The sequence below is a fragment of the Acipenser ruthenus genome, chromosome 22 (genome assembly GCF_902713425.1).
Source record: "Acipenser ruthenus chromosome 22, fAciRut3.2 maternal haplotype, whole genome shotgun sequence".
Classification (NCBI taxonomy): domain Eukaryota; kingdom Metazoa; phylum Chordata; class Actinopteri; order Acipenseriformes; family Acipenseridae; genus Acipenser; species Acipenser ruthenus.
Genome location: NC_081210.1, coordinates 6,733,384 through 6,748,120, shown reverse-complemented (window position 1 = coordinate 6,748,120; position 14,737 = coordinate 6,733,384). Strand labels below are relative to the sequence as shown.

The following is a 14,737-nucleotide window of genomic DNA, read 5'->3' as shown; positions in this document are numbered from 1 at the left end:
GGTGTGGTTTCTCCAGTGCAGTTACAGCATGGGCACTAGTCGGACCCATTGCAACTCTCCCAGTCACTCCAGTGTCTATGTGACCCATATCCTCTTCTAGAACATAGCTTTCTACAGTTTGTTTCTCCAACATGTATTATTAGATGAGGACAAATGGTTGTTCTGTACGTATTGTCTTTCATACAGGTTTGACTGGACATGTTGTATATTATTTCATATAGTATATAAAATAACATTATCATGGATATTGTATTTAACTAAGTGAAGTAAACAAGCAGGAATTAAATGACCCACACCTCAATGTATTTTGAGTCAAGAGTCCAATTGCTATGTGCATTAATCTTATCCAAAAGCATTATGCTGTTTTTTGGACAGGACTGCATAAAACACTTTTTTTAAGTGAGTATTACCTTGGCACTGTGTGTTTGTTTGTTGGGGGAAAAAAAAAATCCTGTGAGTTCATAAACAGGTTCTGGCGGTCAATATGTCATACAGTGAAAAGAATCTCAACAGCAGCACTATAAGTAGAGCCGTGGCACTGTCCTCTTTGCCAGGGAGTGAACACTGTACTCTGTGCCTGAAGGCATCTGGGAAGTGATTTTTCTTTAACTTGCACTTGAGGGCAGCCCCGGTATTTTTAGAGCCACTCCATCCAGGCCTAGTCAATCTACTGCTCCACTTTATTGCATGCAAAATAAGCCAACAAGTCACGGGCTGAATGGCTAAGTTTAGCTTTCCTGAAAAGATCGCTCCGATATATGACTTAGCTCCAAGGACATGAATAGGCTATAATTAGCCTTGACTTTGACTTTGGAGGAAGGTATGTTTTGTATGCAATGTGGGCAGAAAATGAAAGCTGAAGATATGCTGGGTGACATTAACGTTTTCACTTGCACTGTATTTGCGGAACAAGAGGAATATGCAGACACAGGGCACTTGAACCAAATGGAAAAGCAAACGTAGACCTGACTGAGGCACTTCATTTTTAGAAAAATTGGGCCTGAATTAAATTTAAAATAATATTCCATTAAGTAACATGTCCCAGGCTTAAGACAATAACATGGCTATCGTGATGCTTTTTTAAAAAACATTTTTTTATTATTTAACCAAATCTAGGTAGATACTGTTCAGACATCAATAACAGTTCTGTTTTAGTGCTACATGAAACAAATTCACATAATTGCACCATCTAGTGGAAGGTTGTCTTAACTACAACTGTATAATTTCCGAAATAAACACAGCTGTTACAGCTTTGCTGATAGCTTGCAACTCTCCATTTTCATCATTTGTATTAATATTTTGGAATAATAGAAACATGGAGAACAGTAGCAAGTGCATCATGATGGTCATTGGGAAGCTTTGGTGTTGGGCCAAGATGCCTAAATCTCCAGTGGTGACACTCCTCCAGCACATTTTAGAGCACAGAGATTTATCAGATAAGCTTTTAGCACCTACTCCCCCCTCTGCTTCTCCAGTCCTTAGCTGAGTGCAGATCTGCAGTCACTGCTCAGGCCTTCATTCAGGTCGATAAGCACTTTATCCAGACAGGCAGGCCTTTGTGTCTCTCTGGCGATACCACGGCAACCACACAGCAAACAGGGAGAGAGGCAGGCAAGAACTCTTTCCAAGGGAGCCTTTCCTGTCACATCCACAATTCACGAGGTCAGCAGGCCTCTGGGTTAACCCCTTCCCTCCCAGTGGGAGATTCCAGCACTAGGCAGCAATGGATTTAACCAGGTTTTAGCTGCTAATTGTGTGGGGTTTCAACTGGTTATGTGGTTTCAAGAGGTATTAATTCTGTCCCCTTTAAATTATATGTTGTCTACAGTGGAATTCGAGTGTTTAATTATTCATTTTTTTAAACCTTTATTTTACTAGGAAATCACATTGATTAAAATCTCTTTTGCAAGTGAGACCTAGGCAAGAAAGGTAGCAGCAATACAATACAACATATTACAATACAAAAATACAAATACAGAAATAAAATTAATTTAAAACATAGACAAGTCATACTCAATACAATTAACAATCAGTTAGTGACAATTGCCTAGCTGTCCAAAATTCTTTTGATTACATGCAATATTTATTGATTTTGAGAGCTGTAGTAATATTATATCATATTATGATATATTTTAATAATATATTATATAGTATAATATTTCATTAAAATGTGAAAAAGCAGTCATATAATTGCCTGATTTGTTTAAACACACATTTGTATTCATTTATTAGAACAGGACGGGCAATGTACCACTGGGTTTGTTTCCTTTTTGTACACTCAGAGCGCCACCTTGTGGATGTATAGGATTTGTGATTAATTCATGTTGTTAAGGAAAGGTTGTAATATCCTAGTGAAACGGTAACACCTTAGATTGTGTCTCTAATTACTATGTGCTTACACATAAATACAATGCTATTATGCATAGTTACAATGCACTTAACATGTAAATCTTTTTGCACAATATAACCCTAACCCTAAGCCTAACCATTTTCTGATATAATTATGTACTTACATATATCAAAAGATTGAACCTTTATTTTACCAGATAAGAAGATTGAGAACAAAACACGACAATGATCTGGTTAAGAGGTCAAACATCACAGCAGCACAAAGCAACCAAATACAAAATATAAATAAATAAATACATAAATAACAAGTACAAACACATGCATCAGACAATAGCGAATTCAGATTCCGAAACAAAACATCCTCCGAAACAAAACTCTTTAGTTTTAATTTGATTTGAAATTAATTCCAGTTATGATCAGCCACAAACTGTAAATGAATTACACCCCAAAACAGTTGGGAAGAACCAATTTAATAAATGAATTAATAACATTGTAATTATGTGTAAGTACACATGCATTTGCAAAGTAACTACTATGTAAATACGCAGTAATTAGAGAAACGTAATGTGAAGTGTTACCAGTGACACTTCCTAAGTAATGCACAATCATGCTGTGATTTTGAGTCAGTTGCAATCATGCGGTTTTAATGCGTCTTGATCATGCAATACTTAGGTAGTATGGAGAAGATGTATGAATGTCAGACACTGGAAAATAGTTTTCTTTCTTTCTTTCTTTCTTTCTTTCTTTCTTTCTTTCTTTCTTTCAGTGGAAATCAATGAAAACATGTCCTAGTATGCCACAAGCACATGCAAATAATCAAGGGATTAACAACAGCCCAACCTAATACTTTAGTCATACTCTAAATGACCAAATATATTTTAAATACACACACACACACGCACACTCACACGCGCACGCGCGCGCACACAGACACACACATATGTATTTATTTTAAAATTTCTAACGTTTAGTCCTAAAATATCGGTTAAAATCTGGATTGGTAAATAGATAAAAAGACATATGGATATAACCTTTAAAGTAAAATCACCTTACCAAGTAATATTCAAATAAACCTTTAAAATAATTCTGCTAAATTATCACTACATGTTTTACAAAGCAAGCATTCTTATATAGCCCATACCACTACACACTATGAGTACAATATTTTCTCTGAACTGCAACCCATAACACTAATATCCAGTAGAAAAGCACACCTCGATCAATGTTCAAGTCATCTGACATTTCCCTTTGATTTATGGATTAACCTTTACTTCCCACTTGATTTAACTTGCTTGTTTTCATCACTTACTGATTTGTTTCAAACCATTATTTCCCAGCTGTTCCCTGACTAAGTCAAAGCATTCCTGGTGATTAAACATCAAGAACAAGGTCTGTGTTTTACAAACAATGGGCAAATATAAACAAACTAGGGCACAATTAGGATGAAATGAGCCGTGGGGGTCTTCCACTTGAATTACATTTAAGAACGTGGGCCGAGACGAAGATATCAAAAACTTCTCCACTTAAAACAGGATTTCATTGATTTATTGTAAACCTACAAACTTGTTTATTTGGTTAAGGTTCTAAAAGCAAGTGGTATGCTTGTCTATGTTTATAATTATAATGTGTGCACTGCTTCTGTTGTACTAGTTGCAGAGTGAGGCTTATGGTGCAATATAAATGCATGACATATACTGTATATCTTTCATATATTTTAACCTGGTATATGGCATTAAATATATTTGCAATATATAATTTTTTTCATAATTCATGTAACCGGTTAAGTTGATTATTTACCTGGGGACCAAACTCAGTCTTACTTGATAGGGGATGTTTCCCTACGGGGTTATTTAAAGAGTACACCTGGAAGGCCAGTAGTCTGTGCTGTTGCATCAATAAGAGGAAACGTTGACTACGGCCTGTCCTATCAACAAGCTCCCATCACCCTTTCTCTCACTTGAGTTTTATAACTAGTTCTGTACTATACTGGAAAAATCTTTTTCACGAGCAAGATCTGTGGACTGTGACTATTACCAACAACGCCAACTTTCTTGGATACTGATGAAATAAACTGAGAATTAGTTTATGTCCTTGTCCTGGCCTTTGTTTACACACACTGCAGACCAGCACAATGCCCAAGGCCCATACTAACTAGTTTGGCGGGAGTGCTAGTTTAGATTGAAAACTCATATCATTGTACTAGGATAAAGAAACTAGCTTCCAGGTAGTCTTGCACTTCTTAGTTAATTTCTCCTGGATAGTAATATTGTCCCACCCTTCCAATGCCTCCTTTACTGGCATTAGAAGCTTTTCAGTCAGTAACATGCTGGGTACCCGATTTTAAATTAAAATGTATGTTTCCTTCAAATCTGCACATACAATATGAGATTTACATTGAAACAAAGGTTCACGACAGTTAAGAGAATGCAATTCGTTCACTAATTTTAACCCTTTAATCCCAATACCTGAATCCTTTTTATAAAAAGACCAGGTATCTATAGTGACCATACTGACCATTCCCCTTATACAGTATATATTGTCCACGCTAAATAACCTCTGTATAAACAACACCTGTCTATAAAGTGCACTTTTAGGAGGTCCCTTGAGTGGTCAATATCATCAGATTGGAATGCATTACAGGCAGCAGTAGAAGATTGCTGTGCCACATTTGGATAGGATGCGTCTATTTGGGCCAATTGCCAATTATGAGTGAGACTGAGAAAATGCAGTGAGCCTCTATGGGAGTCCCTGGAGAGGCAAGGCTGTTGTCTTTAACAATTGTTAATCTGTTAATGAACTCCAATTGATTAATACTATGGTAGGCACTCCCAAGGGCTGCAGTTGATATGTATTGAGTAAATAGCATCATGTGGCTTGAACTGTGAACTTGGGTCTTGGGACTGGCCTGAGCAAAGAAGGTTTAAAATTGGACTTCAGCCACTACATTCACATTCATACTAATGTTACTTTAGTATCCAGAATACTCACTATTTTACCAACCATGTAATTAACCCTAACTGAAACCTGAGCACCTCAAGTGAGCCGGTGTAATGCCTGCAACTGAGGGTGTTATTGCTACTATTGACAAAAACAATATGAAACATATTTTAAATTGGTGTGTGGTGCGTGTGCTTGCGTGCGTGTGTGTGTGTGCGTCCGTGCGTGTGTGTGCGTGTGTGCGTGTGTGTTTGCGTCTGGTTGTGTGTGTGTTTGCGTCTGGTTGTGTGTGTGTGTGTGTGTGTGTGTGTGCGTCCGTGCATGCAGGTGTGTGTGCGTGTGTTTGTGTGCGTGCATGCGTGCATGCGTGCGTGCGTGCGTGGGTGTATGTTTGCGTGTGTGTTTAATAACAGCATCTTGCAAAGGTATAATGACCAGTAATAATCTATTCAGAATCTAATTGGCTGTGACAATCGGTAGAGTTATAATCTTGTTTTCCATGTCTTCCTGTGTAATTGGATACCATGTTTACAATATATAATTACAGGTATTATAAATAATTACATTCCTCTTACATTGTACTGTAGTCCAAATACAAACATATTTCAAACTCATTTAGAAAATTGGAACAGAAAAGAAGAATGATTGCATTGCTCTTTACTTTTTCGTTTATGTGACTTCCATGGTTTGTTGCAGAAAACAGCTTCAGAGTACTTCATAGGAAAGCGATTTCTTTTCAAAAAATGGCCAATCCTATTACAATGTTTGTGGATTCTAAAATGAAGTAATAGGACCACATTTCTAAACCCATTTCATACATTTTGTTCCATTAATTTATAGAAAATATTTGTCATCATATGTTTCTGTCATAAGTACTGTACATTCGTACAGGCTGTGTGGTCCAGTGGTTAAAGAAAAGGGCTTGTAACCAGGAAGTCCCCGGTTCAAATCCCACCTCAGCCAGTGACTCATTGTTTGACCATGAGAAAGTTACTTAAGCTCCTTGTGCTCTGTCTTTCTGGTGAGATGTAGTTGTAAGTGACTCTGTAGCTGATGCATAGTTCACACACCCTAGTCTCTGTAAGTCGCCTTTGATAAAGGTGTCTGCTAAATAAACAAATAATAATAAAATATGCTTTGATCTCATCTGAACAATGAATTGCTACATATACAGATTATTTAGCTCTATATACTTTCTATATTACATTTTCCACCTTTTTTTATAGGGAGAGACTTCTTCTGGGGGCCTGTGGCTATTGTCAATAAGAATCTCCTAGATGGCAATTTTCAATAGCTATCAAGCCATTTTCAGTTCTAGGGGCAATGACTATATGCAAATATAAAAGTAATGTACAATGTTAATCAAAGGCTCTGTCAGAGAACACAGCCCACCAAATTGGTAAATATACAAACAGTATTTAAATTACTGTTTAAAAAAAAAAAAATAGGTATTTCAAGCAATGCATTATGCACAAAAAAAATCTGTAAGTATAAAATTAAATGACCTATTTCTGTTTAATGTTCAGGCTTTAATAAAGTTGCAGTTCAGCGCCTTCCCAATCTCTAATGTAATTTTGTTGTGGGCGCCTTAAGCTGGAAATCTTATACCGGTACAGTAGCTGCACCAAAAAGCTTTACATTTAAATTCACTTGTAGTGGTTAACAAGTTTCAAGATACATCAGCGTTTCTCACAATACATGCGTCTCTTTCCTTCTTTATCCAGAACACAATTAAAGAACAGCCATAGAGTGCCATGCAGAAAATATTTTAATGGAAATATTTAAACAGAAAGAGTAGATTCCTTTATTTCCTGAGATACCTGCAGTCTGTATTCCCTGTACACTACATGCATGTTTAGCTTTTTCTCTATTGTAGGGTTGGGATGATGGAGGACAAGGATCACACTTTATTTGTTTTTGTATACATATATATTTTGAATGTAGGTAGAGCCTCATTTCTTTTGAGAAGATAACATTAAAGGATATTTTTGCTAGCATACCTCATGCATCCTATAGTAGATGCCCTCTAAAGATTATTTTTTATTTATTTATTTCTTAAAAGACACACTTACCCAGGGCGACTTACAGTTGTATACAAAAAATACATATCAATAATTCCAGTACTAATAAGAGCAAATACAAAACACAGTACGATTTGATATTGGGGCAGTTCAAGAGCAGATAACATTGTTGATAGTTAGATCAGGGTTAGATACGAGTGCAAGTGATATACAAAATACTACAGATTGGGTTAAGTGCAGGATTAAATACAGTAAAATAGGGAGCAGATAAGTGCAAGTTAAAGTGCATTAAAGGCAGAGTGCTATATTGTCCAGAAGGGAAGAGTTGAGTTTTACAGGTGTTGTCTGAAGAGGTGTGTCTTGAGGAGGCGCTGGAAGGTGGTCAGGGACTGTGCAGTCCTGACATCTGTAGGAAGTTCGTTCCACCAGGGCGAGGGCGAGGGTCGAGAACGATCAGGGATGAAACTGACTTTAAACAGCTCAGACTCAAGCAGGCTAAAGCGGTCCAGTACAAAATACAATATGACCTGAAAGCAAGTTCCCCTGTGTCATTACCTGTAAATTAGTTTAAGGATCCGATCAAACAATCAGCAATGCATCTATAAAGGATTTATAAGCAATACAAGACAGTAATGATAACATGCTATAGCAATAAGGAGTTTTAAGGCGTTTTTTAAAGAAATGTTATGACATAAATGTTCATTAAAATGCTAAGCGTTAGATTCCATGCCATCAACACATGTAATAACAAGGTTATAGATGCGTTATAAACGAATCCATAAACTAAAATACAAACCAGGATAAACCATTCCTGCACAGGGGAGTTTCCCAGTCTGTTAGAGGGTCACCAGATATCATGTGTCCTGTATCATATCCTATAAGGGAAAGGGGCAATGGATAGGAAATGCTCTTTTGAATAATAAAAAATACAACCAAACACAAAGAAGAAAAAAGTGTAATGAAACTACCATATATAATATTGTGTATTAGCTTGGGTTTGGACATTAACAGCAAAATGTGTCATTGCAGAAATCAGCATTCATGAATTGACTGTTGCATTTGCTCATTGTGTTTCAACCAGCAGCCACTACACTTATGCTAAGTTAATTTACCTAAATATATCCCTAGCATATGGCAATACATGAACAACTTTGTTAATGGAAATCTGTTGATCCATAACACCGCTAGTGGTAGACATTTGCTGGGGGGCAATACGATATTAATGCTAATACCAATGATCGATCAGAGGATTTGCAAGAAGGCATAGAGTGTTTAATTATAATTGCATTATGAATGGCATTGTAATGGCTTCAGCATTTGAATAAGGTCACATCTAACCCTCTCCTTGCACGTGTTCTAGTATATTAAATGCCACTCATGTTAAGTGCATTGAAACCTACTGGATGCAGTCAGAATATAATATAAAGGTTAAATTAAAAAACGTCACTTTCACTCCCATAAAAAGTATGATGATTGATATCCCTTTGCACAAAAAGAAATGTTCTTAACATGTAATTTTTTTAATGAATACATTGTATTTAAATGAACTATTAGGAATAAATCTGGTATGTTGCAATTTCACTTGAATTGAAAAGGTCTAAGAAGGGGTTGGAAGGGTTTACACAAGGTTAGACTTATTTCATTTGTCTATTTGTTAATTCACACTCAAGTCCTCTGTCATATCCAAATATTAATTTAGTATTTTTGTTCTCTATCCAGTGTCTTTTAAGTGGCTTAGGAAAGCCAAGGGAAAGCAAATATGTATGTTCATTACTCAAATATAGTATTACATTATATTATTAATGAAGCAAATTTCACAGTCCTTTGATGTTATCCATACTTGAAGGTTAAGTAAACATGTAGTGTCTATAAGTACTTTGTATTAAAAATGCATAACAATGGTATTACATTTTAGAGAATTACACACAAGTGTACGAAATAAGATCAATATAACCATCTTGCTAGAATATTTATTATTGTGTATCATATTTTTTTACAGTTTTTACATTACATTTATACCAGATACAATTAAATGACAATACTTTTTGACAGTTTTGACAGGTTTTCTTTTTTTTTTCTTTTCTAATTATATTTGGGTTAAAAAAAAATGGTAAAAACTTTAATATTAAAAATCAAGTTTAATCTAGCTTTATTTTTGTACAAACTCACCGGTGAAAACTGGGTATAATCAGGTTATATATATATATTTTTTTAATAATTTCTAATATTTTCTTTAAAAAGTAAAATTGAGTATGAGACAAACATTTTAATTACATTTCCATTTAGCACACACAATAAAAAAGGACACAGCATTACTTTTACAAAAAGGATCTTGATCATCAGTTAATAAAATGTCTGGTTAATAATACAATACACTTAACAGTTGTCATATTAATAACTTATTGACAGAATTTTCATGTGAAATCTGGTTAAAACCCATTTTTCCAATTAAATTAGAAATTAGGTTACCATGTACTGTGTCAAGGATACGATTGTTGCTTTGCATATTTTGCCTTAATAACTCAATTTACCAATACATTCTGTGTTAACCCTTTTACAAATACACATCAAAGATTACAGCCTCAAAGCCTTTTACTCAAAATCGTTATTAACACTGAAATAGTTACAATACATGAAGTCCTAAATGCTTATAATTATTTTATTTTTTATTATTAGAATTGATTGGGTGAGAGTTGAGAAAACAAAAATAAAATATATCCTGTATATATAATTGGAGTAAAGCACTTTGAGAGTTTAGTGACTTTATTATTATTTTTTTTTTTTTTTAGAAACCTAGTTATTATTTTGTCCCTTTTGATCAAGCTGTCTGTGTTTAAGTGCTTAAAGTTTTCAGAGCTACCATGGTTTAAATGAAAAGCAGATTTGATAGAGTTAACCAGTCAGGCACACTACAATGCACATGGTCCTGTACATTGTAAATGATCATCATAGCGTGTTATATTTGTGCCAGATACCACCTTTTCCTCTACACTAAGGTACCTATAAAAGCACTGTAACTGAGGAAACCTGTGTAGATGTGTACAAGACAATGAGGAAGGTAGCTCACACCAGTACATAAACTAAAAACTGTAGTTTTACTATCTGGTAAGCTGGGGATGAATTCAGGTCTTTATGACGTGCTTTTTCAGCCATTGCCAACTCTTTTCCTCTAAGACATGACTCTAGTTTCACATTGTCCAGAAATGCAGGTTGATGTGATGTGGCTCCAGTTGATGAAGTTTACTAACCGTCCCACTGAAGTGGGGTCTCAGCCCTGGCATTGGATCTGGAGCTGACAGGATGTAATCAATGCTAAACTTGATTTCAGAGTCAGGTTTTGGCAGGCCGGAGTTCACCTCAACCTGCCGATGGCTGGTGTCACTAGGACAGAAGGCGTCCGATTCCAGCTGCCTGGACCCAGTCCCCAGATGGTTGTTGCTGAAGCCCGCGAGTGCAGAGGGCAGCTCTGGGGATGGGGGCCCGTCACTCTGATCCGTCTCGTCTCTGTATCCTGATTTCATATTGCGCCTCCTCCTTCTTCTCCTGTAGTTCCCGTTTTCAAAGAGATCCAGCATGGATTCGCAGCCTGTCGCAAACGTCCAGTAGTTCCCTTTCCCTTTCTCATTGCCCTCAGTTCTGGGAACCTGCATTTAAAGATACAGCAGCACCTAACACTTCATTCAATGTAAAAAGTTAAATGAATTGTGTCCTTATAAATTCCAAAACCAACTATAGCAATAAACAATAAACAGCAACAAAATAAAACATATTGTTGCCCTTCGTTATTTGTACTTTAGTAACAACAGTTTTTTTTTCTGTGGCATGAATGTTCTGCTTGATAATAGTCAATGCACATAGTTTAAAAGTTCAAGTATGCCTGTCAGACAAAACTGCAAATGTAGTAAATAAAAAAATACTGTGAAATCTGTGTAATTCTCTTTTGTATAGTTTTGATGTCTTCTCTGTGATATGTACCATCTGGTCAGTTGGTAGTACAGCAGTTTCTTTTGTAAGCATTAATATACTGTACTTTTTATCTGTGAGCATTTTATATACCTACTGTACGGAAGTGGTAATGTTGACATCTGCAATCATTTACACTTAAATTCAGCCTGAGTGTATGTGTGTAATTGAATATGCTATTTTACTACATCCCTTTAGGTCACAGTCAAGTGGTTTTATGTAGAAAAGCAGACTATGATATTTATTGTTTGATCTCTAAGGGAAATATGGTGATTTACATTCTACCTTCTGCGAGTTTGCCTGTTTATACTTTATCTTTAGTCATATATGTTTGTTATTTTATTATATATATATATATATATATATATATATATATATATATATATATATATATATATATACTGTATATATATATATATATATGGGTATTCAGGTTTTTCTAATAAAAAGCCACTCAATATGTTATACTTAGTTACCATATTACTGAATAATTTAAGCAGAGCACGGCATTGCAAAATAATACACAATTAATACTAAATAAAGCTATTATCTGGAAATACACTATGGCGTTATATTGAGGAAAGTTTGGTATTTATTTTGTATAATCACTTAATGATATTTGCTATAATAAAAGGACATATATAAAAACAAAAGCAACTTTGTTAGAGTTTATCAAACAGACTTTGTATGCAACAACCTGACATCAACATGCAATGCAAACACATTTTTTTTTAAAATAATCTTTTAAATGAGTTTGGTAGTCTAATAAGGATATCCCTGTGAGTTAATACTGTGAGTTCACGGAAAGTAATAAAAAACAACTCGTTTGGACATATTTTGTTTTGCTTTGCTTGTATGACTTGGGGTTTACATAGCTTACCAATAATAAAACATGCCAGGTGTAGTGTTTGTGTAGCACCTCACATTCCTGTATAGAACAGTAAATCCTAGCCTCGGATTAAACATGCACAGATACTTCAAGGGCAGCTCACCTTTACAAAGCAGCTGTTAAGTGACAGGTTATGTCGGATGGAGTTCTGCCACGCTCTTTGATTGGATCTGTAGTAAGGGAATTTCTTCATGATAAAATCATAGATACCAGACAAGGTAACTTTGGTTCCAGGACTCTGTTGGATGGCCATAGCGATGAGGGCTATGTAACTGATCAAGACATAAAAGATGGTCAGCATTGTGCTGTAGCATTTTCCTATTTTATATTAAAGTATAAAGCAAAAAATTACTATTTCCAAGCTGTTCAAAAGGTTGCTGTTGAAAAACCTTTTTTTTGGACCAATACAAAAATGATATTTGCCTGTTTCTGAATATCACAAAGACCTATTTTACATCCAATACTGTAAAATGAAATACGATTCTTTAGCTCCATAAAATTATATATATATATATATATATATATATATATATATATATATATATATATATATATATATATGGACTTTATTTCACTACATTTTTTTATATAAATTTAGTCATTGCCAATTATTTTTTATTATTTTCTCCCAAGTTGGAATTGCCAATTATTTTATTATATATTATATTATATCAATATATTTTATTATAATCAATAGTATAAATAATATTTAAAACATGAGAAATACTTTATAATGACTCATCTTCACAAATTGTAAATATAATCTGAAATAATAATAACAGTAACAATGACAAACAAAACAACAAAATTGTTTGATAAAATGTGCATAGAAAATGAAGTAGCGTACAATTGCAAACAGCATCAATGCAAATGCCTACTTACACTACCATATATTTATAGATTCATTTTAGATTGATTAAAAACATGCAAATATAACTTAGAACTAAATCTTATTACTAAATGTTATTACGAAGAACATATTCTTCTGGCTATTTGTACTCCAGAAAACTGCAGTTACAATATAATCGTACAGTAATAAATTGCAATTATAGGTTTGGTGAGAAGAAGAAAAAATCCCTATAGTTTAGTATACTGCTATGCAGGACTTCATTGTATTTTGGTGTATGATATCTATAGTCAAATTATTATCCATGCAGTAGATCTAACATGCAGCTACACTAACACTTTGTTATAGAAGCATATTACTGATACAAACTTGAAAGACTTCAGTAAGGTAAACAGGAGCATTGCTGCACTTACCTGTACGCAGGTCTGGATATTTTCTTCTCTTCATCTGAGCTACATGTGGGATAGTCATCTCCATCATAATTGAAACAGTTATAAGGATATTGAGAATTATCAAACATTATGCAGATTAAAGATGAAAAAAACACCAAAAATGTTACCACTGATGATGATAACCTCTTGTTTGTTAGAGGTGTTAGTGAGGCACTGAAAGTCCTCTTCAGATTGATATAACTAAGAGGACGCTCAACCCTGCTGGTGAGGTAAATGATTTTGTAGTCCCTCAACTCTGGATCATAAAGTCCTATAGGCACACAGTCACCAACCAGCAGTCTTTTTTGAGATCTATTTTTCTCTTTCAATCTGCTTGTAAAACAAGACTGCTAATAACAGAATAGATTGGTTAGTTCTTTCTCTCATGAACCTTTGAACCCTGGGCGTGCTCAACCAGTAGCAAGTCTCTCCCTCTCACTCACTTACTGGGTGGTCCAATGTACTGAACCGACAAGCGTTCCCCCATTCCCATCTACAAAACCAAACACATGCAAACAACCAGCACACCTAGCATTAATAAACCGTTGCGCACGCTATTTTGATCCTTGATGAGTGTCTGCGTGTATATTATAGCGTTAGTCTGCTCTGCTAAAGCGAGTCATTTTTGTTTCTATCCTCTACAACAAACTACAGAAGTTGCAGCCAACAATGCAAGTTCCGCAGATTTAATCTATAATACAGTATAATAGACATAAATTACATTTCCGTGACTAAAGGGAAAGCTGTGTGTTCAAAGAGGAGCAGAACAGAGAGTTTTGAAGGACTACTGTCAGGAGGGCAAAGGAAAGGAAAAAATAGCTCCGGGCTGTAAAACTCCTTGTGTGGGCTTTGATCCCGAGAATGTATTAATCTAATAGCCCAGTGTGCACTGGCATCAACAATACTGTAGCAGTTTAATAGCGTTTTGCTGATGTTTTGGGGTTTTCTCCAACAAATGATCCAAACCAGAAACTATAGACTGGATATTCAAGCATGTGTGCACTATAATAATAATAATAATAATAATAATAATAATAATAATAATAATAATAATAATAACAAAAGAATAATTATATGGAATGACAAATTGGTAATCATTTCTGAAAAAATGAAAACTGTGCTTGTATGTGAAGAAGAAGAAGAAGAAGAAGAAGAAGAAGAAGAAGAAGAAGAAGAAGTCTATATTGTTCTTTGTTTCATTAAATCAATCATTTGAATTGTTGCTTAACGCAAAAGGTTACACGGGACTGTAGCAGATGCTAAGGAGAGAGAAAATCTGGGTAAAACTAAGAGGGCACGT

General features: G+C 35.0%; 1 protein-coding gene across 1 annotated transcript; it reads right to left on the bottom strand.

The window, feature by feature from the left end:
* Nucleotides 1–9,272: 9,272 nt before the first annotated feature.
* foxl3 (forkhead box L3) lies at nucleotides 9,273–14,377 on the bottom strand. The gene is made up of 3 exons (XM_034051621.3): nucleotides 13,420–14,377; nucleotides 12,263–12,431; nucleotides 9,273–10,951 (listed from the first exon to the last, which is right to left on the bottom strand). Exons 1-3 carry the CDS (start codon nucleotides 13,524–13,526, stop codon nucleotides 10,496–10,498), a joined length of 732 nt encoding a protein of 243 aa, XP_033907512.2. The 5' UTR covers nucleotides 13,527–14,377; the 3' UTR covers nucleotides 9,273–10,495.
* Nucleotides 14,378–14,737: the final 360 nt, after the last annotated feature.

Excerpts from the sequence above, each read along its gene's own strand:
- foxl3 (XM_034051621.3), bottom strand. The coding sequence starts at position 13,526 with ATGTTTGATAATTCTCAATATCCTTATAACTGTTTCAATTATGATGGA. Across the intron at positions 12,432-13,419 it reads ATATCCAGACCTGCGTACAG|TTACATAGCCCTCATCGCTA; the intron begins GTAAGTGCAGCA and ends TGTCTTGATCAG. Across the intron at positions 10,952-12,262 it reads TTAACAGCTGCTTTGTAAAG|GTTCCCAGAACTGAGGGCAA; the intron begins GTGAGCTGCCCT and ends CTTTAAATGCAG.